At 39.3% G+C, this 27,137-nt stretch overlaps 1 protein-coding gene across 1 annotated transcript in view; it reads right to left on the bottom strand.

The window, feature by feature from the left end:
* The window catches only part of fbn1 (fibrillin 1), a 122,841-nt gene that overhangs the window by 64,836 nt on the left and 30,868 nt on the right, over positions 1-27,137 (bottom strand). Inside the window, exons 10-29 of the mRNA XM_084747253.1 lie at positions 25,947-26,099; positions 25,599-25,844; positions 23,386-23,538; positions 23,175-23,294; positions 22,964-23,089; positions 20,531-20,653; positions 18,850-18,972; positions 14,843-14,995; positions 14,255-14,308; positions 12,774-12,899; positions 12,555-12,680; positions 12,334-12,453; positions 11,639-11,776; positions 11,115-11,165; positions 10,883-11,008; positions 10,236-10,463; positions 10,020-10,145; positions 6,417-6,545; positions 2,777-2,902; positions 76-201 (exon numbers count right to left, since the gene is read on the bottom strand). Coding sequence (XP_084603379.1) covers positions 76-201; positions 2,777-2,902; positions 6,417-6,545; positions 10,020-10,145; positions 10,236-10,463; positions 10,883-11,008; positions 11,115-11,165; positions 11,639-11,776; positions 12,334-12,453; positions 12,555-12,680; positions 12,774-12,899; positions 14,255-14,308; positions 14,843-14,995; positions 18,850-18,972; positions 20,531-20,653; positions 22,964-23,089; positions 23,175-23,294; positions 23,386-23,538; positions 25,599-25,844; positions 25,947-26,099 — 2,673 coding nt within the window. The remainder of the gene's footprint in view (positions 1-75; positions 202-2,776; positions 2,903-6,416; positions 6,546-10,019; positions 10,146-10,235; positions 10,464-10,882; positions 11,009-11,114; positions 11,166-11,638; positions 11,777-12,333; positions 12,454-12,554; positions 12,681-12,773; positions 12,900-14,254; positions 14,309-14,842; positions 14,996-18,849; positions 18,973-20,530; positions 20,654-22,963; positions 23,090-23,174; positions 23,295-23,385; positions 23,539-25,598; positions 25,845-25,946; positions 26,100-27,137) is intronic.

Raw genomic sequence — 27,137 nt, 5'->3', positions numbered from 1 at the left:
TGAGGCTCACTTGAAGCCTCGGCGAAAACAGAACATGTTTGAAAGGAAATAGTCAATTAAGTGTTCAATACGCACCAACACAGTCCAGTCTGTTCTCAGTAGATTTGTATCCCGTGTTACAGGTGCACTGGTAGCGGCCAATCATGTTGACGCACTGGCCGTTCCTGCACAGCCTGTCGCTCAACTCACATTCATTGATATCTGTGAAAAAAGAAAGCAGTGGTCAAATTCTTTCACACAGTTTATGAAAAAAAAAGCACGCTCGCATAACAGCTGGAAGTTTAAATCCTTGGATGGAGTAAACGGAATAAGTCACATGCTCCTAAACGTCAATCACCTGTCCTTCAAAGTGTCATTAAGTTTAATGCCCACCTGCGGCTACTAGTAACAGTTATTTTCTTTATTGATTAATCTGATCGTTATTTTCTTACATAAAATGAAAAAAGGGAGTAAAGAAAATGAAATGCACATAATAATTTTACAAAACCGAAAGTGACATGTTCAAATTCCTTTCTACTTGTCTTGTGCAATGTAACTTTTTATAATTGTTATCATGGAAAATATTATATTTAATATCAGGTGCAATATTACTTTATGGTGATTTTCAATATCAAAGCCATTACTACTTTTAATCTCATTGTCAGTACTACTTTCTCTATTTTCCTTTATTTTAGATAACTTTTTTACCTTCTTAACTTCTATTGTTTTTGCATACATATACATATTTTTTATATTTATTTTATACATCTTTTATATTTAATACTAATACTAATAATTACTTTTATTCTCATGTTAATGTAATTTTGAAGCAGTTTCTGGCACAAGAATTTCCTTTGAGATTAATAAAGTCTTGTCTAGTCTAGTCCAAAAAAAAGAATTCCCAGTTATATTCAGTTGAATACTGCAGGAGACTAAAAAACAGCAACTACTCACATTTGACAAACTGTAACCAGTCATTTTTGGCATTTTTAGTTAAAATGTCTTAAATAATGAATTGATTATTGTACCATTAGAGCTCTAGTGTATGTGTGTGCATAAACTATTTAAGTGATCACCTGAGTGGAGACCATTAATCAGTGGTCATTTAAAAACTGTGACAGATGGTTCATGATGGATTCAGGACCGAATGGTGATAAATAGCACATGTCCTACAAGTAATGTGACATCACTTAACACACTGTGCTACATCCATCTGTATGAAATTTGCCATATAACTGAAGTTTATTATCATTTAGCACTTAAATGTGTTACTTCACCAGAGATAATGAAGACCAGTGTCCCAGCAGGGATGAGGTGGGCAGTTCTGAGTAATGCTTTCATTGTTTTTATGACTTTGGGTGGTAAAAAAGAAAATAAATGAGCTTAAAGGGCAATGATTGAGGGTTAGGTCATGGACAGAAACCCTCACACACTGCATTAGATCATCAGAATGACACCCAGTGAAATACTGCATCATCAGCTCAATGCTACTAAATAAACATGGGAGTTTTAAGACTATAGAAAGCACTGGAAAAGTCAGACCCTTCTCTTGTTCTTGTAGAAAGACTCTTCTGCCACTTCTTCTTCAGTTAACTACATGCTCAAGTAACCACCATTAAAAAACAAACTATACACAACACAAACCGACTTACTGGAAGAGCTGACAGAGCTTTCATTGTGTAGTTCTACAGAACAGGGAAAAAACTGCCTATTTATACACAACAAGATGGCTGAATCTTTGTCAATTATCCAATAAGAACTAGACACATCAAAGTCCGGCCTCTAAAGGATGCTGCATCGCAAAAACAGAAATTTCAGAATAAAAGCACACAGCGAAATAGTACCTAAACAGGAAAAGCTACAGTGCACACAAATACAATCAAAGAAACAAGGATAGTATTTAAGATCTAAAAACATACTTAAAAGCACAAACATGTAAAAACTAAAGGAAGCATTATATTGAATTTTTGCCCATTTGCCCATTTGGCTGAGAATTGCAGAGAATATCAAGTCTGTCCTGTAGTAGAATTAATATGCTTCTCACTCTTATCACGATGGCCCACAAGAAGATGCAGGCATAAACTAAAAGGCCTTTCAAAATAAAATACAATGCTTCAAAATGTACACGTTCACTGGGCAAAATAGAAAAACTACTGCTGACATTTTCTTTCTTTTTGTTCTTCACAAATTTGTTGTAATGACTGGGATGAAAATAAATGGAATGAATTTGAAGAGTATAGCCATTCAAGCCAGTTAAATTTGATATTCATTTCAGACACTTCAAAAGAAGCCCACACCTCAGACATACTGGCATCGGTGTGCCTAATTGAAGTGTAATATGATCGATATTATAAAAAACTCTTTTGCTACATAACTAAACCTCTCTACCACTGAATTCCTCTTTCCTCTTTCCCTTCACCGTGTTAAGATTCAAGTGAACCCTTCTAAGTGCACACATCTCAACAAAGTCTAACACTAGCCTCATTCTAAAGTTCATATCAGTCCATCTATCAAAGAATATCCCACACATACACAGACCTGAGTCAAACACTCCCACAGAGCCCCAGTGAGCCCACACACAGAGGCAGAAACAGGCAGATGGAGGGGGGACGATCCAACGCTCCGTTGTCCTTCAAACTGCCTGCTCTGTGACAACATCTCCAATTACTTTTCATCTTCGTGCCTTTCTTTCATCTTTCAGGAAATATTTCACACTTTTTTTTTTTCCAAGTACAGAGAAAATCAAGAAGGAGGAAAAAGTTCAGAGAAGAACAGTTTGTCCGACCCCATCACTCACCTAGACAGGCCGAGCCATCGGGCGCGATCTCGTGTCCCTCGGGGCAAACGCACTGGAAGCTGCCCTCCGTGTTTACACATTCACCTCCACGGCACAGCAGAGGGTTCCTCTCACACTCGTCGATGTCTGAGGGTGGAAGAACACACACATGCACAGTTCAAACACAGACAGAGATATTCAGTGTTAGGGTTCAGTCTCTGCAAATATTTGTTTCACCTCTCATCACTGATAAATTCAAAACTGTATTTTCAGTTGTCATGTGAGCTCTGGTTGGCTCTGGGACATTTGCGGCTCAAAATACACCTTTGTTAAACCGTGGCTTGCAAAATATTAAGACTGTGTGGTGAAAGAATACAAGCAGCAGCGCAATAGCTTGTACACTATAAAAAAAGAAGAGCTGAGAAAACTTGCAACCAGCTGCAAAACCTTTTTGAGTTTTTTATCTAAGGGCTAATTTGTTGTGTCATCTTTTTTTTGTCTAACTTAACATTACTATTAGGGTTCCAAAGTTAATCGCAATATCCAATAATCGCAAATTGAAATTGCAATAGGGCCAAATTGCAGAACCAGAACCAACTTGTACATTTCTGAAAAGGGAAAAATGTGAGAGAAAACATCATTATGATTAAGTGATCTACAAACACTGTTCTGCAGATTAAAGAAAACAATGTCACATAATCACTTTTTTTCAGTAAAAATAAAAATTGTAATGCAAAAATGGTCATTCCCATCAATTGGGACTTTTTTTTACCATATTATGCAGCCCTAATTACTATTCAGATTTATGCATGTACTCATTACTATTCTGATTTCTGTATGTTCTTAAGTTTAAAAAAAAGTATAAGTGATTTTAAGTCAAAATACAGGGTTTTTTTTTATGCAGTACTGTTGATGTATGTTTTCAATCTGCAAGAACACTCAGTTTTTTGATGAACAAATGTAATGGTTTAAATTTTCTTAAGTTAAAAACATGACATTGATCTGAACAGTAATGTTAAGTTTGACAAACTTAAGATTAGTCCTGAATTGAGTAAACTCAGCTGCAGCTGGTTGCTTAAACTTTTTGTTTTTTTAATTTTTCTCAACCTTTTCTTTTTTACAGTGTAGTGATGTTGAGAACCAAGGTTGATGGTAACAAAAGAAAGTGTTTAACTTGTGATTTATTTTTGTTAGCCAGCGAGCCCAGTCAGTACCAAAAGCTTTTGATTTCAACCTCGCCCACATTATTTTCAGTCCAGGCTGCATTTTTTGCGACAGCGTGTGAGTTAATTTTGTCTCGCCAATTTTGGTCTAATGGCGGCTTCAGGCCAACAAAAGTATTGAGACTCTCTATTTTGTGTGTACAATTTGTCCCAAGAATTTAATCAAACGGCGTCAAAGGCAGAGCAGAACAGAAATAGAGCATTAAGTATTTTCACAGATGGCAGAACATTAGGACTCGTAGCTGCATATAAAAATCATTTTGCTGGGCAGCTGATTCCTTCACATGCAGGTCAAGTATGTAATAAAGAACAATTATCTTAAAGACTTTATGGAGCAGTTTTGTGAAGCGATTGTGACGACACTCTTTCAACACCCCACAGGGGTTTAAATAAAGTCAGTTTAATTCTCCTCCTCTCTCACACAGACGCATACACATGTATGTAGAAATGCGCGCAGCTTGGAAATTTCAGATTACATCAGCCGTCTAAACAGTGAGCTCCAGGTCTGGCATGTTAGCCTAAGCACCTCATCCAGAGCTTATGGCCCAAGAGGGAGCCTGGAGGAGATGGCTGGGTTGTGATTGGGACTGGGGTTGTGTGGCAGGCCTTCCCTATACTTGGAGACCGTTACGTGTTGGCAGAGCTCTCTGCTCTCAGAAGCTGCCTGCCACTATAACAGGGAGTGTGAGAGAGTTGTTAAGGAGATCAAGTTTCTTACTCGCAGACTAAATTATTTCATGTGAAAAAGTGCTGTCTCTGCATGTAACCATAGGTGTAGCGCTGTCTGAGTGCACCGGAAAAACGCTTAACCACTTTTTTTCTCCAAGTTAGGAAACACATTATTTGCTTTTTGCAAAGTTCAGTTGAATTCCAAGTACTTCCCAATGATCACTAAAGTGTAGGGGTGAATTTGATTTGTAAATATCAACAGATCATTGGATTTATGCCCTGACAACTGTATGGTATTGAGTGTGATAACAGCCAGTACATTAATCTTTCATGTGTTTGAAGTGTTTTTTTCTTTAGACACATGCCAGATGACGCAAGTAACCGGGGTGGAGACAAAAAATACTTGGAGAAATGTTGATTCTTTCAATTCAGTTATTGAAACTGAAAGCTCAATTTGATTTTGGACTTAATATTAAAACTGTGACATCCCTACTAAAAGGTATGACATGCAAGCCAATAAAAACAAATGAAAAGGTCAAAGTTGATATTTAAGGTGTGTTCATTGATTCACAATGTCAACTAATGAAACATGCAAGGACATGCAAGAAAACATTCCACCTTAAAAGTGGCTGCCGTTAGCCTTTGAGTGGCACTGTGAATTAAATTATTTTTTCTCCAGTCTAAAGCTCAATAACTTAAACTAGTGGAGATGAAAAGGCAGAAAAACATCATTTTATTCATCATTTACTCTGACAGTTCTGAGGGTTTCTTGTAAAGAAACATTAACACTGCATCTACAAGACCTGCAGGACATAAAACTTGCTTAGATACATCCATATCCTCGCCCAGGGATACTCAACTTGCGGTTTGTGGACCAAATCTGACTCCTGATATGGTGCTGTTTCACCCTCTGAACATTTTTAATTAACAGTAAAATTAAACTGATTCACGCTGTCTTTTCCAAGAAGGTGGTCAAGCCCCAATTCCTCCTGGCATCGGATTTGCTGCTTTGCAAAGATGAGGTCAGTGGAAAAGGAAAACAGGCAATTCATGAAAAAATGCACACATGAATTTGCCTTTTTTTTTTTGCCACCTTGCACCAATCCTAAACCACTCGGTTTCATTTGCCAAATGACAATTGTTTTATGCAAAGTTGCTAATATCAAGCACCATCACGAGTCAAAACGTGCTAGCAACAGTGTAGTGTTCACACCTGGTAGCACTGCAAAAAATATTTCATTTATAATTTTAGCTGATTAATAATGATATTATTTATATTTGTTTATTAACTGGCCCCTGGCCTCCTGTCAATTTGTAAAAGTGGCCCCTGGGCAAAGCAATTTGAGTATACCTGGCCCAGTGTATTAGATGAGCTTGACCTCTGCAGGCACTGCAGCTTGTCTTCAGAGTGGGTGTTTCAAATTTCGGCACAAATAATTAAATTATGCAAAATACGCTATTTGTGTTAATTCACCAATACTGCTTAATGCCAGGCCAATTGCAACCTAATATCTATCGAATCGTGGATTTGGAGAATTGTGACACCCCTACTACTGTATGTAAACTTGTCACCATAGAAACAGTGTTTAACTTACATAACCTTCAAAATCAGCCACAGTTTAAGCGAAGGTGTTAAATTGGGCGTCATTGGTGCACTTTGGCACTAAAACAACACTTAACTGGACCAAATCATGTCAAGCTGAAGCGTTGATTTAATGCATGTATATGTAGTGTCTGCAGGCGTTGGTCTGTGAGGATTCATCACTCACCCATGCAGTTTTTCATCATCATGAAGCCGCTCTCGTAACCTTCGAAGCACTCGCATTCAAAATCTCCTGGTGTGTTGACACACCTGCCCTGTCCACACAGGTCCGGAGAGATGCGGCACTCGTCGATGTCTGTGGGAAAGGAATGCGAGAAAACTCAGCAAAGTTGCACGAATATTCACATGCATGAAGAGAAAATCATTTGGAGAGCTCCCTGTGAGTGTTAACATTTAAAAAAACATGATAAAACATTTGTTTTTGGGGATATTTTCAATTTGGTGACAGAGTGATTTAACACAGAAGTTAAAAACACATCAGAAGTAAAAATAAAGAAGCTGAATGTATGCAATTTAAATGTAAGGCAAACAAAGCATGAAAGCACAAAGTATTTAAAAATAGATTTCCACATGAAAGACTATAAAATTAGATTAAATTAATTTAAGAATGATTTAGCCAGCATTAGCTCTTCAAGCAGACTCTTCTTAAGTCTAAAGCTAAAGGCCTAATCCCTTTTGAATTTAATCCACATTTTGAAACACTTCACACAAAGACATAAGGCTGGGATCTCACTCATAGGAGGTTAAAAGGTCCCAGATATCATTTACTTACTAAGAGCCTATAAATTATTTCAGAATAAAGCCATAGCGCTGGCATTTAAACCTTAAATGATATGTGCACATTTCAACAGAGCGGTAATGTAGCTAACCAGACTGCAGGGACCAGCTCCAACAAGCCCAAAGCAGCCAGACTCCCATTAGACTGAATGAGCTGAATGTAGGCAACGGCTTTACACCACTTTACTGTAATTAGTGTTGGCAGAGGGATTCAGAGAGGGGGGCTGATGAAGAATGGCTGGAGGAGCAGAGACATTGTCATAGCTGATGCTGAGCAAACATTCCAGACAAAAAGAGCAGCTACACGTATGTCGGCTCTCGTGTGATTGAAAACACGTGAACACCTGATTCCTGAAGAACTTTAAAATCAATCTTTGTAGTTATTTAAGTAACCATTCTACAGTTGAAGGGTAACAACCTGGACTCTGTTTTCCCATGTTTGTGTGTCTAATGACTAATAGGGACAGTATTGAGGGAGAGAGAGCTGCAGTCGGCAGAAGGGAAACTAACCTACAACAGAATCCCTGCAGGCGACTGTGCATCGTCACAGTGCGTTCACTGAAGTGCTTCTTTTTGCCACTGACAGGCTCAGATTGCTATTCTGAGTGTTTGGCAACATCATGAAAAGAATCGCTACAGAAATGCACCTTTTTTTAAAGAGTGACATACATCTTGTTTAACCAGAAACGTCTGTTTCATTGCTCTCGCCAAACTAACCAGACTCCCTTTGCAAAAAGAGTAAATCTAACATCTTCATCTTCATTCAAACTCAACAGAAACAAAATAAAACTCACAAAATACATCTTGGCTCATCTTTCTACTGTTCCAACAATCACCAACTCTGCCTGTTTGGCTTAATTCACAAAAGGTAGATGTGACAGTATTCTGGCTCAACACAACATTTCTCCCTGATGCTTCTCTGATTTCCAACCTCCCTTTTACTCCTCTCCTTATATTTTCATATATACTTAGGTTTTTTTTTTTCTTTACCAAACCACAGTTAATAATTGTTGGGGCAGTGGAAAGACAAGCCGAGAGGTTTTTGATTAGTTTTTATTTTGTTTCTATTAAGTTGAAATTACTCTTTTTTTATAAAGGGAGTCTGGTTAGCTGTTTCTGTAGCATCTTGTTTCTGTAGCGATCCTTTCCGTAACGCTGTCAGTCACTTAGAATAACAATCTGAGCCTTTCAGTGACAAAAACAAGCACTTTTAGTGGACTTTTGTTGAAGGTGCACAGTTCCCCGTAAGGATTATATTGGACAAGTTTCAAAAATTGTTGTCCCCAACAAAAAACAAAAACACAAAAAGAAGGGATCCAGGTTGATATATACCAAAGTTACCCTTTAGTATGAATGGCTGTGGGTGGTCCCGACCAGTAAAGCTGCAACTAATGATTATTTTCATTATGAATTCACCTGTAAATTGTTATTCAATAAATCAAATTATTGTTTAGTCTATAAAATGTTGAAATAAGGCAACCACAATTTTTCTGAGTCATGGGTGGTGTTTTCAAATTGCCAAAATATTTTCCAAAACCCAAAGATCTTCAGTTTATAATTATATAAAACAGAGAAAAGCAGCAAATCCTCACATTTGAGAAGCTGTAAACAGCAGATGTTTCACATTTTTGCTTGATAAATGACTTAAGGATTAATCAGTTAAAGTGGAAACAGACAGCTTTTCATCGCTCTCCCTAGCACTTCCTGGTGGTATTACTGTTTGTGCGGCTGTCGCAAAACACAACGCCTGTGTACAACAACAGATTGCTTTCCGTTTTCTCAAAACCTCGGTCTGTGGAGAAATTATCAACAGTACTTTGGAAATACGAACACAGAAAGAAGCGCCATCACTGAAGAGGTAGATTGAAAGCTATTGTAATGATGTGCATAATATTAACATATTTTGAGTAACGTTAGACTAACGCTTCAAAAAAATAAGTGACTACAGCAGCTGTTGGCATCTGGGTGGAGGAGGGAGTAACATTAGAAGAAAACATGTGGAGGAAAAGCATGAATTTGTTCATTTATTTTTATATCCGCCAAGTGTAAACCTGGAGGACCTTTTTGATTCACAATTTTTTAAAAACCTTGTAGAACCTTTGTGATGCATCCAAGGCATTATGTTTTTGGGTCCATCCCATTCTTGTGAACTCGATATCTCAAAAACGTATAGAGGGAATTTCTTCAAATTTAGTACGAATGTCCACTTGGACTCAACAATGGACTAATTAGAGTTTGGTGGTCAAAGTTCACTGTCATTTCATGTTCGTCTAATTCTTATGAATGCAATATTTCAATAATGCCCAAAGGGAGCGTCTTAAAACTTGGCACAAATGTCCACCTGGACTCAAAATCAAACTGATCAGATTTTGGTGATTAAACGTCAAAGATCAAGGTCATTGTGACATCACCCCCATCCCAATCACATGGAAACAATATCTTAAGAACACTTGGAGGGAATTTCATTAAATTTAGTACAAATGTCCCCTTGGACACAAGGATTAATTGCTTAAATTTTTGTGGTTAAAGGTCACTGTGACCTAACAAAACCCACTTTTGGCCATAACCCAAGCATTCATATACTAATTATGACATTGCATCAAACTAGTTACCTGTAATTACAAAATAAATTGAATTGCTATCCATTACAGTTACTGGGAAAAATATGTAATTAAATTACAGTTACTGATTTAAACGTTGGTGACTACAAATGGGTTACAACCAAATATTCTTCTTGGGTTGCCTGGTGGAGATCAGTGCTCTACTGAGTGCACTCTTCTAGTTTAGTCTGTAAAACAAACCTTAATTTTCTTGGGGAAAAATTGTGCCCAGTGAAAGTGAGGCTCATAGGGAAACAATCTAAACAGTGATGGTGTCATTATTCTATCGCCATTACACTGTGCAATCAACACTTACTTCATAATGATAAATTAGAGCAGAAAAAGTTGTCTGCTTCCACTTTAATCAGATAATTGCATTCAGCACTACTCACCGGTACAGTTCCTCTCGTCAGAGTCCAGAGCGTAGCCATTATCACAGCGACAGCGGAAGCTGCCGATGGTGTTTCTGCACCTTCCGTTTGAGCACAGGGTGTTTATCATCCTGCATTCGTTAATGTCTAAGGTAGAGAGCAGAGGGAGAAAGACAGGTGAGATATCACTGATGAAACAATCCAGGCGGTCTGTGCAGTCTGTGGACAGTAAAGTACCTTTGAGGAAGGGTCTGCCGTTGATGAAGTCTCCCCTGTGTGAGAAGCCCGGGCCACGAGGACAGAGCTGGGCGTACTCCGGAGTGCCCTTCTCCGGACATTCGTCACATTCAGGACCCCAGGCTACACCCACTGAGCAGCAGCAGGCATCCACACGGTGCTTCCCCGAGATTGGAGCACCACAGCGCTCATCCTCATGGGTGAGGTAACACTGCTCCGTACGCAGGTCTGGAAGGCATAGACACACAGTTTACATGGATTTGATATAAGAATATGAAGGAGTAACTGTGTAAGGCTGCAACTAACGATTACTTTCATAGCAGATTAATCTGTTTATTATTTTCTTGATTAGTCCTTTAGTTGTTATCCCTAAAATGCCAGAAAATAGTGAAAAATGTGGATGACTGTCTCCCATTTCCTCTTACTGTTTACTAAAGAAACCAAATGCCAGAATATTCACATTAAGAAGCTGAAATGAGAGAATTTGGATATTTATAAATGACTCAAAACAAAGGATTGATCATTAAAATAGCTGCTTATTATTTTAATAGTTGAAAATGAATCAATTAATCAACTAACTCTAGGTTCAGTCAGGCAGAAACAAAGAAAAAAGACACCAGCACGCTATGCACATACGCAGTACCCACCGATGCACATCCTGCCGCTGACATCAACAGTCATTCCTGGAGGGCACTGGCAGAAAAAGGAGCCCGGTGTGTTGATGCACTTGCCATTGATACACACTCCGGGAAACACTTCACACTCATCCACATCTGACAGTCATCAGAGGAAAAACAACTTCAGCAACAGCTCCAGCATTTGACACCGTTCGAATGGAATGTAATTTCTGGGTCTACGTGGCATCGGAGCAGTTCTCACCTTCACAGACGTTTCCTTTGACTCTCGCAAAGCCTTTACTACAGATTGGATCTGAAAAAGGAGGGCACACAATGCAATCAGTCAGTCAATGCAGACAGATGGGGAAACCCATTTTCCACTAATGTGACGAAAAAAAATCCAGTAAATCATCATAATGAGAAACTTTCTCAAAATAATAATTGACTTACTTTTCCCAACAGAATGAGTTAATATCTCTAAATAACTAACTTATTATTTTGAGATACTAAGTCATTATTTCCAGAAAACTTTTCATTATTTTGAGATACCAACTCATTAATAGTAAGTTTTTTAACTCATTATTTTGAGAAAACGCATTATTTTCAGTTATTCAGTGATTATTGTGAAATAAGTGAGTCCTTATTTTGAAAAACCTTCACATTATTTTATGATTCCAACTCCTTATTTTGAGATTATAAGTTTGTTTTGGGTTTTTTTTTCATTCTTTTCATTTCATTCCTCTTCATTCATGAAACGGGCTTCCATACACACATTGATAATCTCACCTTTTTCACATTTGGCACAGGGGCTGTTCCAGGCTTCTCCCAGTGTGGCGCAGCAGTGAGACTTCAGCGTCGCCCCGTTGATGTTGACCTCACAGCGATTATTGACTATCTTCAGCCAGCAGGTGCTCTTAGTCGTCTCTGTTTTAATAAACAAGAATTTTAGTTAATAACCATTCAGTTAAGATGAACGAGATATACCAGAATTCTGTATTTAATTAGAAAATCTTGAATTTAATTAATCTCCATGGTTGCTCTTGAATAAAAGAGAGTGCTTATTGGCTTACTAGTAATCAACTTGCCTTAAACAGGAAAACTTGGGCCTTCATTTCAAAATAAGAGCTCATTTCATTCAAGTGTTCCAAGTTTTGACTATATTTTGGAAAAACGTAATGGGGACAGAGCTGGTGCAGCATGTGAAACCAATTCTTCTCACGTTGTTTAGTGCAGTTAATCACTGAGCTGCTGGAAGTCTAAACTTCAGGCTAGACAGCTTTTTTGTGTTAATTAAAAGTGGAAAAATGCTTTTTTTTAAAAATCATATTAAAATATTTTGATACTTAATTCTATTAAATAATAATAAAACATGGTTTTCTGTCATCATTTCCTTTTTTTTCGTTGAACAAATAAACATTTGGCCAATTAAAGTACTGTTTTCAGTGACAATATCAAGTTCAAACAACACAACGCTCACTCACCTATACACTCCAGTCCAGTGCTGTCCAGTGAACTGCCCACTGAACACAAACACACAAAGGACCCTCGGCTGTTCCTACACTCTCCATTAATACAGGGGCTGGACTCACACTCGTCCACATCTGTGGGAGACAAAAACAGATACCGCTCATCAATCTGATACAGCAGACAAGCAGAGATGAAGTGACATCATGCTGTACAACAGACTGAATGAGTCTCTGACCCTCGCAGACGTCTGTCTCAGGTTTAAAGACGTATCCTTTGGGACACTGACAGGTGAAACTGCCCGGCGTGTTCCTGCATAGACCGTTATCACACAGCAGCCTGTTCATCAGACACTCATCAATATCTGAGGAAAAACACACACACAGACATGATGACTCTCCACACATCGGTATGTACTTTGATATTCTAAGACAGCATTACAGAGTAGTTAACCTACCAACACAGTTTTTGCCCGTCAAGTCGACCTCAAAGCCTTCATTGCAGGTGCACTTGTACGTCCTCAACATGTTCTCACACACCCCGTTCTGGCAGATGTCAGGGTCAAGGGCACACTCGTTAATATCTGAAAAGATAAAGAAGAAACTGATGAAGGTCAAAGCAGGAAACTAGGAGCGTGCACTCAGGACGGTGAAGTACCTACTGCAATTCAACTGTCAGATGCAACAAGCAGGGAATTGTGTCTACTCAGAAGGTTAATGTTTAAGCATAGACCTGACTAGATCGCCCCCAGTGACTGAATTTAATTCCAAGAAGTAACCAATATCATGTTCAAGTTTCATTACAATGAAATGGTTACTATGGGGAGTAACACATTCATCAAACTTTAATTAAATTGCCCCTTCCTAAGTCCCTCCCTTTTTTTTTGAACCTCAGTCAACTTTCTCCTTTCCTGTTTCCTGTACTAAGTTATGCTATGTGCTAGCTCTGTCTGTGTTGAAAAGAAAATCAAATTGTGATGTTGCTGGGAGACCTGAAAAAGCAGCATATACTGTATCCAGTCACATCTTAAATTATATGTTAGCAAAACACTAGCAGCTAGCTAACTGGGAATCAAGGAATCAAAGGTCATTTATTATCATTGCACAACACAGGGTTATACAACAAAATTAGAACTGTAGTTCTCTCATGCTACATACAAATTACAACATACAGATAATTAATTCAATTCAGAATGAAACAGGATAAAAAATAAAGCAACAATAAAACAGAACAATACAGCTATTTGCAGACATAAATACATGTACACACCCAGAGTTACATCAGCTGTTAGCTAGTGTTTTGCTCTGTGGCAAAACTCTACAGAGCAGAACACTAGCTAACTGACTAGCTAATCTACATCCGTCATTGGCTAGCAAGTTGCATCTGATTGCTCTTGTTAGGAAAACACTTGCTAACTAGCTGACTAATTTACATCAATACCTAGTTAGCTAGGGTTTTGCTAACATTAGCTGACCCAAGATGTGACTATATATCTGTCACAGGTTCCCCAGCAACATCTTTTCACCATCTTTAAACTTTGTTTTTCTTTTCAACATAGATTATCCTAGCACAGAGCATATCTATCTGTGAAGTAGAGACTTGGGTACTCATAGAACTCATTTTTATTGACATATGTTGAGGTGAGAGGTCAAGGGACCCCTTTGAAAATGGCCATGCCAGTTTTTCCCTCGCTAACATTAACTTCGATTTGGAGCGTATATTTAGACCCCCTCCTGACTGCTAGTATGGCCAATGTATGCTTTAGATCGTCTACTATCTTGACTCAAGCTTTAAAATTGAGTTCAGCCTATGAAAGACAGACAGATGTGTCACACGCTCACTCTGCCAAACGCCTGGCGGAGATAAAAAGCCTCTGTAATAACCAAATTTAATTTATATGGTTCTATTTGGTTTCTGCAGGCTGTCTGTTTTCATTACCTCTTCCATCGCCAGTTATCCCGACGCCATTGGGGCAAAGAGCCAGGAACTCGGCTGCAACAAAAAACACAAACATATAAACACAGTTTGGTTGATATAAAAGAAGTGTTTGAGAAAATATCACATTTGGCAAAATCCAAGATATCTCAAAGCAAAACATTTAATACCATGTCATTATCCAATTTCATGCTTTCTCATTTAGCCCTGATGTATATAAAACCGTTTCCTTAATGTGGTGAAGCTCTGGCGTCTTTTGATATAGAAACTTTAATTGGCAGGACTAATGAGAAGTGACTTTATGACGTGTGTGTGTGTGTGTGTGTGGAGGCTGTCAATGTCTCCTAACAGTAAGCGTCTCTGTTAAACAACTTAGCCGTGACTTCTTATTCACTGTTCTTTTGTCATTTCTGAAACCCAAGCTGTTATGTCAGAGAAATCTGAGCATTTGATCTTGGTCATCCTGACTCTGACAGGTGTGTTTTGAATTAAAACACAAACTGTGAGTGTGCCTTTGTGTCTTTGTGTGTGTGTGTGTGTGCAGAGGTGGCTCCATATGTGTAGAGGGTGGAGTGATTTGAATATCCATACCAGAGCTTTGTGGTGGGCAGGGCTGGCAGGGCTCTCCGTAGGCGTACTCTGTGCTGGCACAGCAGCACTCCGACTTGGTCACAGCTCCAAATAAAGGCCGAACACACTGCCCTCGCTTGTAGCCACCATAACACGAACTGCGCATATGTGTGTCTGTTTGGGACAAAAACAGGGCACACAGAGAGTATGAGAAAAGGAGATGAGAGGCTTGAAGAGTAACAGACTACATGAAACAGGACAACGTAGTTAGGATACAAAAAAAGGTTACTGTATACCATTACAGAAAAATGAAGTAGTCAGATTACAGGTACACTTTGCAAAAATGGGATTAGCAGGATTACAATTTTAAAATAAAAAACAATATACTACCCTGCACAGTGTGCACACATTACAACATCATTACAACATCATGGTCTCTAGTGAAAAAAAGTCTTCACTAAATTTCAACATTATAACGCTGACGTTAGCTACACAGTCCAACCACTACTGTTAGCTACAAAGACCAACCACTAATCTTAGCTAAAAAGACCAGCTGCTAAGATTAGCTACACAGACCAACAGTTAACATCAGCTTCACAGACTACCTGATAATGTTAGCTACACAGAACAACTAGTAATTTTAGCTACACAGACCAGCCACAAAGGTTAGCTATACAGATCTACCAGTAACTTTAGCTACACAGGCCAACCACTAAGGTTAGCTACCCAGACCAACCACTAATGCTGGCTACTCAGACCAACTGCTCATGTTAGTTACACAGACCAACTGCCAATGTTAGCTACACAGACCATAAGGTTAGCTACACTGACCAATCACTAACATTAACTATATAGACCAACTGCTAACATTAGCAACACAGGCGAATGTTGGCCACACAGACCAACTGCTAAGGAGCTACACTTACCAATTGCTAACATTAGCCACACAGACCAACCACTAATGTTAGCTAAACAGGCCAACTACTCATCTGAGTAACACAGACCAACTGTTAACTTTAGATACACAAACCAACCGCTAAGGTTAGCTACACTGACCATTTGCTAACATTAGCTACACAGGCCAACTGCTCATGTTAGCTACAATAACCAACCGCTAATAGTAGTCACAAAGAAATTCAGTTAGCTAACCTGTCACTACTGAAGTAATATTTTGGGACTGCAGGATGGTGTGCAGATGAACACAGCCCCAGTATAAGCTGTCATTTTACTTGTAGTGTGAATCTACTTAACAAAGTACACTTAATGCTCATAATTACTGCTATTAATTCAAACATACATTGAACAAAAGAAGGAATATCTGGACAAACAACCTACAACAAACATAAACATTATATTAGGCTAAACATTTTCACCATAGTTGGTGTTGAGGTAATCTGAAAGTAATTAAATTAAATTTACTTTAACATTTTGATATTTGGGTTAGGTTAGTGACTACATGTTTAAAACAGGTAATTAGTAACTGTATGTAATCCTCCCAACCCTGGAGATGGAGACAGAGCGAGTCCGCAGCTCCAATAAACAACAACACTAGCAAAACAAATGGTTGTTCTCTCTCCGTAATATCCAGGGATTTGAGGCATTCTCCTGCGCTGATATCATCCTGACGAAAACTCACCCAGACCGAACAACAGCATTTCAACACTTCCCACACAATAGACAAAGAAATGTCATTTGGGGGAATGTAGGAATGTTCAAAATACAGGCATAAACAGATCTGCTCTCCTAGTGCCCGTCCAGGGGGACGGAGCACCAGGAGGCAGGAAAACATTTATCGATACTGATCAACACATGCTCATTAGTGGTGTTAAACATGTGGTTTCAACAGGTTAACAGGATAAGCTGTTGGTAAAGTTTATTACGACGTGATTACTCTCTGCTTTGTCACATTCAGTTCTGCTTATTTTATCGCTGAACTGGAAAATATTTGTGTTGTGGTTCTTCTGGTTAAACTGTGCAGACAGTTGTGAGATTAATCCTTGAAAGTATGCTCACTCTGAGCTTTCAGTTGCTCGGAACATTTTGACACAAGCTTTGTCCAATCATTGAGTAAAGGAGACACATGGATGCGAGAATTCACTAAGCATAAAAAATGAAAGTGAAAAAGTAAATTTTTATCTGCTCAGTGCAGCATCAGAGAATTTTCAGCCAGACTGAGACAGACGAGACGGTTAATAAACAAAAAGAGGTTGATCACCTTGCCTCCACAGGATTTCCCCCAGTAAAGTTGTTATGTCTGGTGGTAAGACATCTTTTGATGAGTGTCTTTTCTGAGCGGGGCCCGGCGCAGCCCGGCGAAACTCGCAATTTCAAAAAGCCATACCACAGATTTCATACCTACATTAAGCCCCACATTAAGTCAGGGCTAGAAAAGTGACTAGAGATTTGAAAATATTATTACATAATGTGTTTTTATTAGAAAGTTATTTACTCAACACATTTTAAAAAATCAACAACTATCTTTTAAATTGACAAACATCATACAGTACCAGTCTAAAGTCTTCTCCTTATCATCTATTTTAGCATCTTATCATTTTTTTATTTCTATGTTTTTATTTTTATTCTACATTGTAGATTAATACTGGAGACATAAAAACTATGAAATATGGAATTATGTAGCAACAGACAGTCTTTTTGCTTTTTATTGTTGACCCAGTCTTCGCCTACACATCCGTTGACCTACAAATGTGCAAAAGTGTTTTGCTCTTTGATATTTTAGATTCTTCAAAGTAGCCAACTTTTGCCTTGATGACAGCTTTGCATACAGTTTGTATAATCTGAACCATTTCTTATCAAATATAAAGAAAAAACGTTGAATGAGAAGTGTTTCCAATCTTTTGACTGGTACTACATGTGTCATATGAGCTTTCCAACCAAACAAGACTCCCTGAAACAATGCAATGAATGAGAAAAAATATTTTATTTACTTGTGCCATGAATACACACTCAGAATGCAATATTTAGGTGACCTGTCAGATAGAGCCCTGGATACATGGGCCAAGCATTCACACCATTTGGCCCATCGGATGAAGCCCCGGTTGGCCATCAGTTGCCTGCAGATTAACTGAGCTTGAATTCCACGAAAATATGGAAAACACATCTAAAATGAGTTGTGTGATTGACTGAGCAAACTGATTCAACAAGAAATTAGAGCTTTTTATTTAAAAACTGCAAAAAGCTAAAGAAAAGAAAAGAAAATGAATTGTCACAGAAACAGCTGGAACCCATGCACTGAAACATGGATTTACAGTTGTTGTTTTGTGACAGGCTGTCGGATTTTTGGGTCAAATCAAACCTTAAGTTATCGACTAATGTTACTTTATCGTCATTTATATTCCATGCAACAATCACACATTGCATTGCGCGTCCTCCCTGCTGTTGCCAGTGAACATGTCTTTCCAATAATGTTGCAAAATAAGAATATCTGTACAGACCTGTTCATATACAACCAGAATCAAGGGACAACTTTTGTATGCTTTTGTTGCTTTATAGATTTCCCTAGCATCGAAATGTGGTCCATATAAATGGAAAGAAACCAAATTCCTGGCCAAATGTCAGTGTCCATGAACCACTGAGTCTTTGGTAAGTTGTAAGGATCACCATCAAGTCCAACTAACTTTAATTTACGCAGGCAAATGATTGTTTCGCTCCCAGTTTCACAGTTTCCCTACTAAAGGCAGTCATGCTGCAGCATGTTTGGAAATACAAAAGTGACATCAGTTCATAACCCTGTTATTTTGGATTCAGGAGAGATGACGTGGTACAAACACAATTACCATGTAAAACATGCCAAACAATTTTGGCAACTTCCAGAGAAAAGAAGCTGATATTCACACTTAAATATTTGTTTATTCACCACAAGTCGTATCGTCATTGCAATATCGAACAATGTTATCGCTCATCGCATATTTTCCTCATATCGAGCAGGCCTGCCGGAGAGGATGTTGCTTTTGAACTGAGACCGGTGCGAGTGCTGTATGAACCATCCTGGAAACAAAACATTTACTCACCAACACAGACGCGTCCATCCAGGCCCACTGCCATCCCGGCCATACACTCACAGCGGAAGGACCCCTCAGTGTTGACGCAGTGGCCGTTCATACACATGCCTGGAGTCTCACATTCATCAATGTCTATAAACAGATACAGCAAGATCATTTCTCCTCTTCACACAATGAACAGTAAAAAGCTAAAATCTATTAAAACAAACCAATTTCCTGCCATTAAAGTCCTCAGGTACTTGATTCATTTAAAAATGCTGTGCTGCACAGTTTCACTTTTATGACCTCAACTAAGAAAACATTCTTTTCCTTCCCTCTTGATCCCATCAGCGTATTACAATAATTATCATAATGAGCGTAAACAATGATATGTGCATGCACGTGTATGTGTGTGTTTATGTGTGTGTGTGTGTTCTGTCTGGGCTTGCTGGGGGACAGACAGAGAGATGATGAGGCCCCTGGGCCCCTTTAGACTACACATCTCATTAATGACCGCATACATCAGCACACTTCACCCACACCCTGCTCTCCTATTTATTTATCCTGCTGTGACTTAACCAGGTCAGTGTCTCTGAGATCAAATGTCTGTATCTGGAGCCAAGTGGAGCAAGATGGTCACAGGTTGGACACGGAAACTTCTTTACTTGTTGGTGTATGGCTTATAGTTTTATTGAAAGTGGGGTTGTGTGAGGTACTTATCGATAGTAAAGTGAGTTACTGCAGTGCAGTACTGCTGTGGACCGCAACAAAACATATTACAGACACTTTAAAAAGCTCCACCTCAAAAAAAATCAATATCAGTTTAAGTGTACGCTACATATGAGCTATTTTCACTACTTTACTTTGACATTAGACAGCCTTCTTTAGTAGAAAGAGCGCCAAATTTTATCTCTTTCCAAATTAGCCAAACTCCATAGGCGAAATCAATCATTTTCCCTTGCAGAATATGTTAGTCTACTGCTGCCTCGATCGATTAGTTTGTTTGTGTTATTGTGTAACTTTGGTGAATCCGAACTAACCTTTTCAAATGCCTTAGTCACATAATAACACAAACAAACTAACAGATCAAGACCACCAACTTCAGTGGTCTGTGAGGTAAAACTACTGATTTCGCCTATGGAGTTTGGTTGGTTTGGAGAGGGCACCATTTTGCTTATATCATAAAAGGCTGTCTGACTGCAAAAATATTTAATGTGAAAATATTCAAAATATACCATGCACATAAAACGATATTGACTTTTTTTAGGTGGATTTTTTTTCCTGTTTGACGTTGCATGTAAGATTCCATGCAGCATCTTATAGAGCCATTTATGGCAAAATGGTCAATTATGACTCACAAGTTTGCACCTTCTAATCAAACCTGGTGCCTATCATGGCATGTTTTGTCGATTTAAGGAGAAGGACAAATTTCTTTTCTCTTGAATAAGTTTAGTGAAGGACGTCTGCTAGAATCTCAAAACAGGCGCGCCCCAAATATCTCCACGTCCAGCTGGCCTGAGGGGATTTTCCAAGGCTTTTAGGGGGATTTCTGGCTTCTGTGTTAAAAGTCACTACAAACATGACAGAGGGGTAGCCACCTTCCATCGCAGCCGAACATATAGGTCGAAAGAACAACTGACTCAAAATACATTGTTGTGATATTCTGCAGAGATGTGATCTTAATGATCTGTGGGCTCCCTGACAAACACACCTACACACATGCGTCCACTGGTGTCCAGCAGGAATCCGGGTTTGCAGATGCATTTGAAGCTGCCGTCTTCGTTGATACACAGTCCATTGAGGCACATGTTCCTGATCAGACACTCGTCCTGGTCTGTGGATGAACAGAAGGACAGTCATAGATTGATAGCAGTGCATTTAGGTATAACAACATGGAAGTTAAAGGGACAAACTGGTGGTTTTGCATGGTTTAGTCCATCAATTTCTAATTTAATATATTTAATATCATCACTGACAGGAGATAGACTACATTTTAGTTTATTTCATTCTGTCCCAGGGCTGGATATTGTTCAGAAGACTTTGATACAGGTACTGGTAGTGATATCTTGAATTTGATATACGTTCTTGATTTGAACAAAAAAAAAAATTACATTACACACTACGGTATAAATCTTTAGTTTCATTTTCAGCTACTTCTTCCTCACTCAAAGCAGCTGTTTTGACTCTTCATGTTTCAGTACCTTGGCAGTTTTACACTCGAAACAGTTTTACAATATAAAAAATAAACCACAATAACGTATCTAAATTTGGTATTGAATGACAAGAAATTTTTCGATACTCAGTAGAATCGAAGCAATTCGGTCGGTGCCATTAAAATATTAAAGTTTGGTACCAGACCTATTTCGTACTGACGATCAGATCAAACTGTCAAACAACTCAAACTAATACCATTGCTGCTGAACAATAGACTGGCAAGCAAATAGTATTTTCAAAACCCCCCTTGGTAAATTCAAGGACACTCTCACAGATTGGAGAATTGAGAATTGCAAAACCATTACACTGGCAGGCTATGAACGCTGTCAGAACATCAAGTCCAGCAGACAGACACTAGGCAAACACAGGAATCAGAAAACTTTGGACTAACAATGTTGCTTTTGAGCAGCCAACTCTTGAATTTTGGATCTTGAAGAGTTCTTGAACAGAACAACGGGCAGAAATTTCAATAAAATGCAGGGGTTCAACATTAACATTTACCCTGTGGGTAACTCTGTGATATTCCAGATGTAGGTGGAACGTGGCCACAAAGTTTTATCGCTATACTGCGAGCCTTCGCCAGGACAACGTTACAGCTCCACAATCATCCTGATTTCTTCATACGTTTTAGTTCAACCTTCTATGAAATCAGTGAACAGTACTCAATGCTGGCTAGTTACCAACATGTTTAGGCCACTTAAGTATGAGTTTATGAACCTACTCAAACTGCTTATGTGATGAAAAACAAAATGACAATGAAAGTGATTGAAAGTAGCTACAACATGACACATGGGGTGTAATTTACTGCGGTGTGTGGTGCCAGTTTCCTCACAAGAGGTTTAGCTTGTTTTTCACCTGAAACAATACCTTCAGGAAACACCACATCACAATTCATGGGAAAAGTGGATAACACAAGTGTCACAGTTAACAAAGGCTGTGTTAAATCGCATTAATTTGCCTTTTCTGTATTATTTTTACACAGGTTTACCTTCGGGCAACAAGACGAAATATTGTATTAAAAATGGGGACAATGACGCTCATTTGCGTCAAGAATGAAAGGGAGAGCTACAAGAGAGGGAAGTTCAAACCCTAGCTCCAGTCTCACCTGGACAAACTCGGTGTGAATGTCAGATTGTCAGTTTCAGAAAGTTACTGAACACCTAGAAGCACCTGTCATTTCTTGTGTATTAAAACACTGAAAAAAGAGCTTTCTGTTCGAGGTGGGGGTGTGTGCAACAAAGAGTCAGCAGGGACGACTGACTGGGTCGCAACTTTCAGCAATTTTTCTCATATAAGTTGCCAAAAACACTTCCTACAAGTTTTTTTTCCGAAATCACATCACATAATCACCATCAGTAAACAGGAGGATCTGCTCGGCTCAGACAGCCAGAGACGGAGGCTGGTTTCTACAGGCAAGTGCGACAAAAAGAAAAAAAGATAGACTGACTGGGTCATGACTTTTCAAATAAGCTGTGAAAAACTCTACCTACTGCCACAGTTTTTAAGTGAGGAGCCTCAGTGAACTGCAGTAATATACTAGAATTCGACTGCTGTCTAAAGGGTTAATGCCAAAAGTTTCCTGTGATAGACCACCTATCTGAAGCAAGACTTTATAGCAAACTAAAATGAATGGAAGCACATGGATGCCTGCAAGGTAAGAAGTAAACATTATTAATAAGAATGTTGGTTGTAATATAAAATGTACATATTTTGTAGTCAATGGACTGAAACACACAAAACCACCAGCATGATTATTTTAAATGTTCTGTATTACAGCACATACTTCCAGCAGGCATTGGTATTAAATCACCACCTCCAACAGATCCACGCTCCATTAAGCATAAACATTACACACACTGTGGTGATTACAGAAAACTGCCCTTTAAATACATTTCTGCTACATTAATGCAGATGTCAGAACTTGACGGACCTTGGCAGTTTTTGCCATCTGCCGAAATCTCAAATCCAGCGTTGCAGACGCAGTGGAAACTGCCCTCAGTGTTCACGCAGCGGCCGTTGTTGCAGATACGACCGTTGGCCACACACTCATCCAGATCTGGCAGACACAGACAGCATAGTTAACACATACATCCTCTTCAACCGCGCGTGTGTGTGTGTGTGTGTGTGTGTGTGTGTGTAACCTCGGCACTCTGTCCTGGTTGCAGTAGTCTGGAATCCAGCAGGACACTGACAGATGTACGACCCAGGGGTGTTAACACATTCTCCATGCGCACACGGGTTCCTCTCACATTCATCGTCATCTGCAGAACAAACAGAAAGCTCATAAACCTTCTTCACGTTCAAGTACCTCCAGTTTAGCGCTCGAGAACCGTCACTCTGTCAGGAACCTACCGATACACTCTCCTCTCACATCCAACTTGAAGCCCATGTTGCACTCACAGCGATACCCGACACCCGGCATGGGGACACACCTGCCATTCAGGCAGAGGTTGCGGTAGGCCTGGCACATGTTGGTGATGTTCCGGGTCTGGATCACATCGAGACCTGACAGAAACATTCACACAAACATGTCATCATGTACAACTAGAGGTTCTTCAGTTAGGAGAACCCTTATTGGTTCCTGGTAGAACCTTTTATAAAGGTTTCGCTTCAGACAGTTCTACCTAGAGCCCAACATAGAGGGTTGTGCCCAGAACCATCTTTTTATGTTCCAAGGATTTTCTTAAGAACAGATTCAGGGGGTTCTACCAAGAACCTTTTTCATATTCCCTGGATTTTATCAATTTTATTTTCTATTGAAAACCTTTTTATATTCCAAGAATTTGTTACCTAGAACCTTCCCAGGGGGCTCTACTGGAAACCTTTTTATATTTCAAGAACTCTTTCTTCCAGAAATGGCTCTTTGGATGAAAAGTGTACTTAATGAAACCCTTAGTCTTACAAAGAACACTTGACAAACCCTTTCTTCAAACAAGAGTGTTTTTTTTTTTGTTTCTAGTCATTTTAATTAAGATATTTGGTTAAAAAAAAAAAAAAAAAAAATCTGTGCACAGTATGATCAAACAAAGCAGCATGGCCAGACATTTGCACTGTACTAAGGTCTGGCAGGACACACTATCATTCATTAAGGCAAAGAAATGCTCTGACTCGTTTGAATTTTCTTCAGAGAAGCCCAAACTCTGCCAAGATCCCTTGAAAAATAGTTCCGGAGGAAATGTTATTGCGGAAGATTATGCACATGGCTAATTGAACTCTTGACTTGGTCTGGTCTGCAAACATGCAAGAATGTTTTCTTTCAGATAGGACATTTTCTACACATATACTTTGGACATCTTTACAGAAATACCCTGATGAAATAGCAGCCGTGCGTCAGAGTACAATTTAAATCTTAGTCAAAGTTTTCAATCGTTAACACGTACGTAAGATGGAGACTGTGGGTTGGGATTGCTCAATACTGGGATTTTGAACATCCACTGAGTCAGCCCAGAAAGTACAGTATGAGTTATAAGCTATTGTGGCACACGTCAACTCAGAAGACGTCATTTTATGAGTGTGACCATGAACTAGGGTTGGGCAGTTGATATACTGGCTGTCTGCAGTTAGCTGAGTCGACTGTCAGTTGGATATTTGGATTATTTTTTTTGTCATTTTATTTTGCTAATTTAATGGTCTGCAGAGTGAGAGCCTCCGCTCAGCTACACGCTCACATTCACAGTACTCACCCACTTAGCCAAAGGACAAGTGACAACAGCCTGTAGAGCTGGAATATTTTCACACCTAACGTGGTGAATTAAGAATTTATTTCAACCAAACCAGAGTTGGTAAATGGTGGAACAGTGGAGAGACTAACCAAGACAATGTTGGTGGTTTATTTAGTTTTTCTGTGAAGCTTGAATGAAGTGTGTCTTACAATGGGTTGACAAGAAAGTTAAAGCTCATCTTGGTTCAGTAAAACAGAAAACTGAATTAGAAAAGGTGTAAAGTTGTATTTTTCTGTTTATAAAGGAACATATCTGTAACATTAATAATTCCTTTCTTTCGAAAAAGCACAAACAATGCCATGGAAACAGCTATTTTCTTCTATCAGAAGTTATTCATTATTACCTTGACATAGTTAAAAGCAGGTCTTATCTACCTTAAATAATGATTTAATGCACCATGATTATTTAATTTAAGGATATTTTTATATACTTCTAAATCATTAGAGATTCTATTTCCTATGCAAAACGTATTTTTTTTATTCTAAAAACATTTTTTCAGTTTTAAGAGACAGATGAAAAGTGCAGTAAAAGGATGTGAAAATAATAATTTTGATGATTTGTAGGCACAAAAATTGCTTGTCAATGAAAATTAGATTACAAAATAAAACAGTTGCCTGATTTAATGTGAGTTCTGGTATAAACCACGTCCACTTCTCGTCTTCTATCCAAATACAGATACAGTGACAAATAATTTTCTTGGTTGAACAGATATAAATATAAATAATAACGTCTCTGTGCACTTCTTGTGGCAAACTCACTACTTGAACAGTGGCCAGTTGGAAAATTGTAACATATCGCCCAACTATAAAATAAACCAAAGGCAAGCGAGAATCAGGAGCATACCTGGCGGAGGAGGCTGTACAGGTACTCGTCCTGGATATATTGGTCCTGGAATCTGACCGGGGCCTGGAAGCGGAAGCGGAATTTGACCGGGAATCACGGGCACCTGGCCGGGAATTGGCCCAGGACCTGGACCAGGATATGGAACTGGGTAGATGCCAGGTATTTCAGGGGCACCTGGGACACGACCAGGTACCAGCCCTCCACCGTTCGCATCAGGTAACTGGATGCACAGTTTCTGGTACTCCTCTAAAATGAGAACATGTGAAAAGCAGCGGGAGGTTAGCTCTGTGTTGAGACATACAGATGAAAACAAGAAATTTAAGGCCATGTGATGCTGAGCAACCCCACCTGTTCCACGGATGGGGCACATTTCAGGAGTGGACCCGTCAGACCAGCAGCGTCCACTATCACAGCAGCACTGCACTTTGGTCAACAGCTGCGAGTTTTGGTTGGCGCAGCGCCCATTCAGCAGGCTAGCGTAGCAGTACCCACTGCGAGCATCTGTGGGAAACGACACAGCATGAAGTCTGTTAAACTAACCGTGCTGTATGGAATATGGCATGTGTTGTCTGCATGTTGAGCAGATTGGCAGGAGTACAATCGGAAGGTCGCCGTCGTTGCTTCAGATTTTCCATCATTTGGGAAGATGGAAGCCACTTCTAATAGTCATCACTTCCTATTTATGAGAACCTTTCCTACATCCTGCGGTTTCTGGCACCGAGCACCAGCATGACTAACACTCAGGTTCCCTATTAACATAAATATATCATGTCTTGTTTCACACCCAGCCCATCCAGCATATTCACATGGAGAAACTGACAGTCTACACTACTGATTGCTTGGTTAAGCTCGACAAGATGTCAGGCAAGCGTAGAGTTGGTTGGAAGAAAAACAGTCGGGCCCTTAAGGGGCCGCAGTGGATGTTAATACTCGAGTGTTGCTGCATGGGAAAATGTTTGGCGCAATAGTTTTCTGGAGTGAAAGACTCAGACATTCCTTCCTCACAAACATCCTCTCCTGGGGGGGTAATATGAGCGTGTGTTTGCATATGTTTGTGTGTGAATGCATGTGTGTGTGTGTGTGTGTGTGTGTGTGTGTGTGTGTGTGTGTGTGAATGCATGCACGTGTGTGAGTATGTGCGTGTACGTCTGATGGACTATTCTGACCCAAATTCCTCCCTGGTCTGTTTTGGGTCAAACTGAGCTGAACTCACGAGCTTTATGGGCTTTTCTGTTGATTGTGTGTGTCTGTGTCTGTGTGTGTGTGTGTGTGTGTGTGTGTGTGTGTGTGTGTGTGTGTGTGTGTGTGTGTGTGTGTGTGTGTGTGTAAATGCAAGCAGCAATCAACTTCCCAAAATGTACTGTTCAATGGAGTGCTGCAGGAATGAGTCCTTAAACCCCGGAAATGGTCATGAAGTCAATTGGTTTTTGGTTAGATGTCTGAAATAAGGCCTGTGGTTAACACGAGCTTGAATTTCACGTTTTGCTCTGCAACATAAAATACTGGGACTGCCCCTTTATTGATGACTAAACTCTTAGA

This window comes from Lutjanus erythropterus, chromosome 1, assembly GCF_056507025.1.
Source record: "Lutjanus erythropterus isolate fLutEry1 chromosome 1, fLutEry1.hap2, whole genome shotgun sequence".
Taxonomy (NCBI): domain Eukaryota; kingdom Metazoa; phylum Chordata; class Actinopteri; order Lutjaniformes; family Lutjanidae; genus Lutjanus; species Lutjanus erythropterus.
This window is presented reverse-complemented; position numbering and strand designations above follow the sequence as displayed.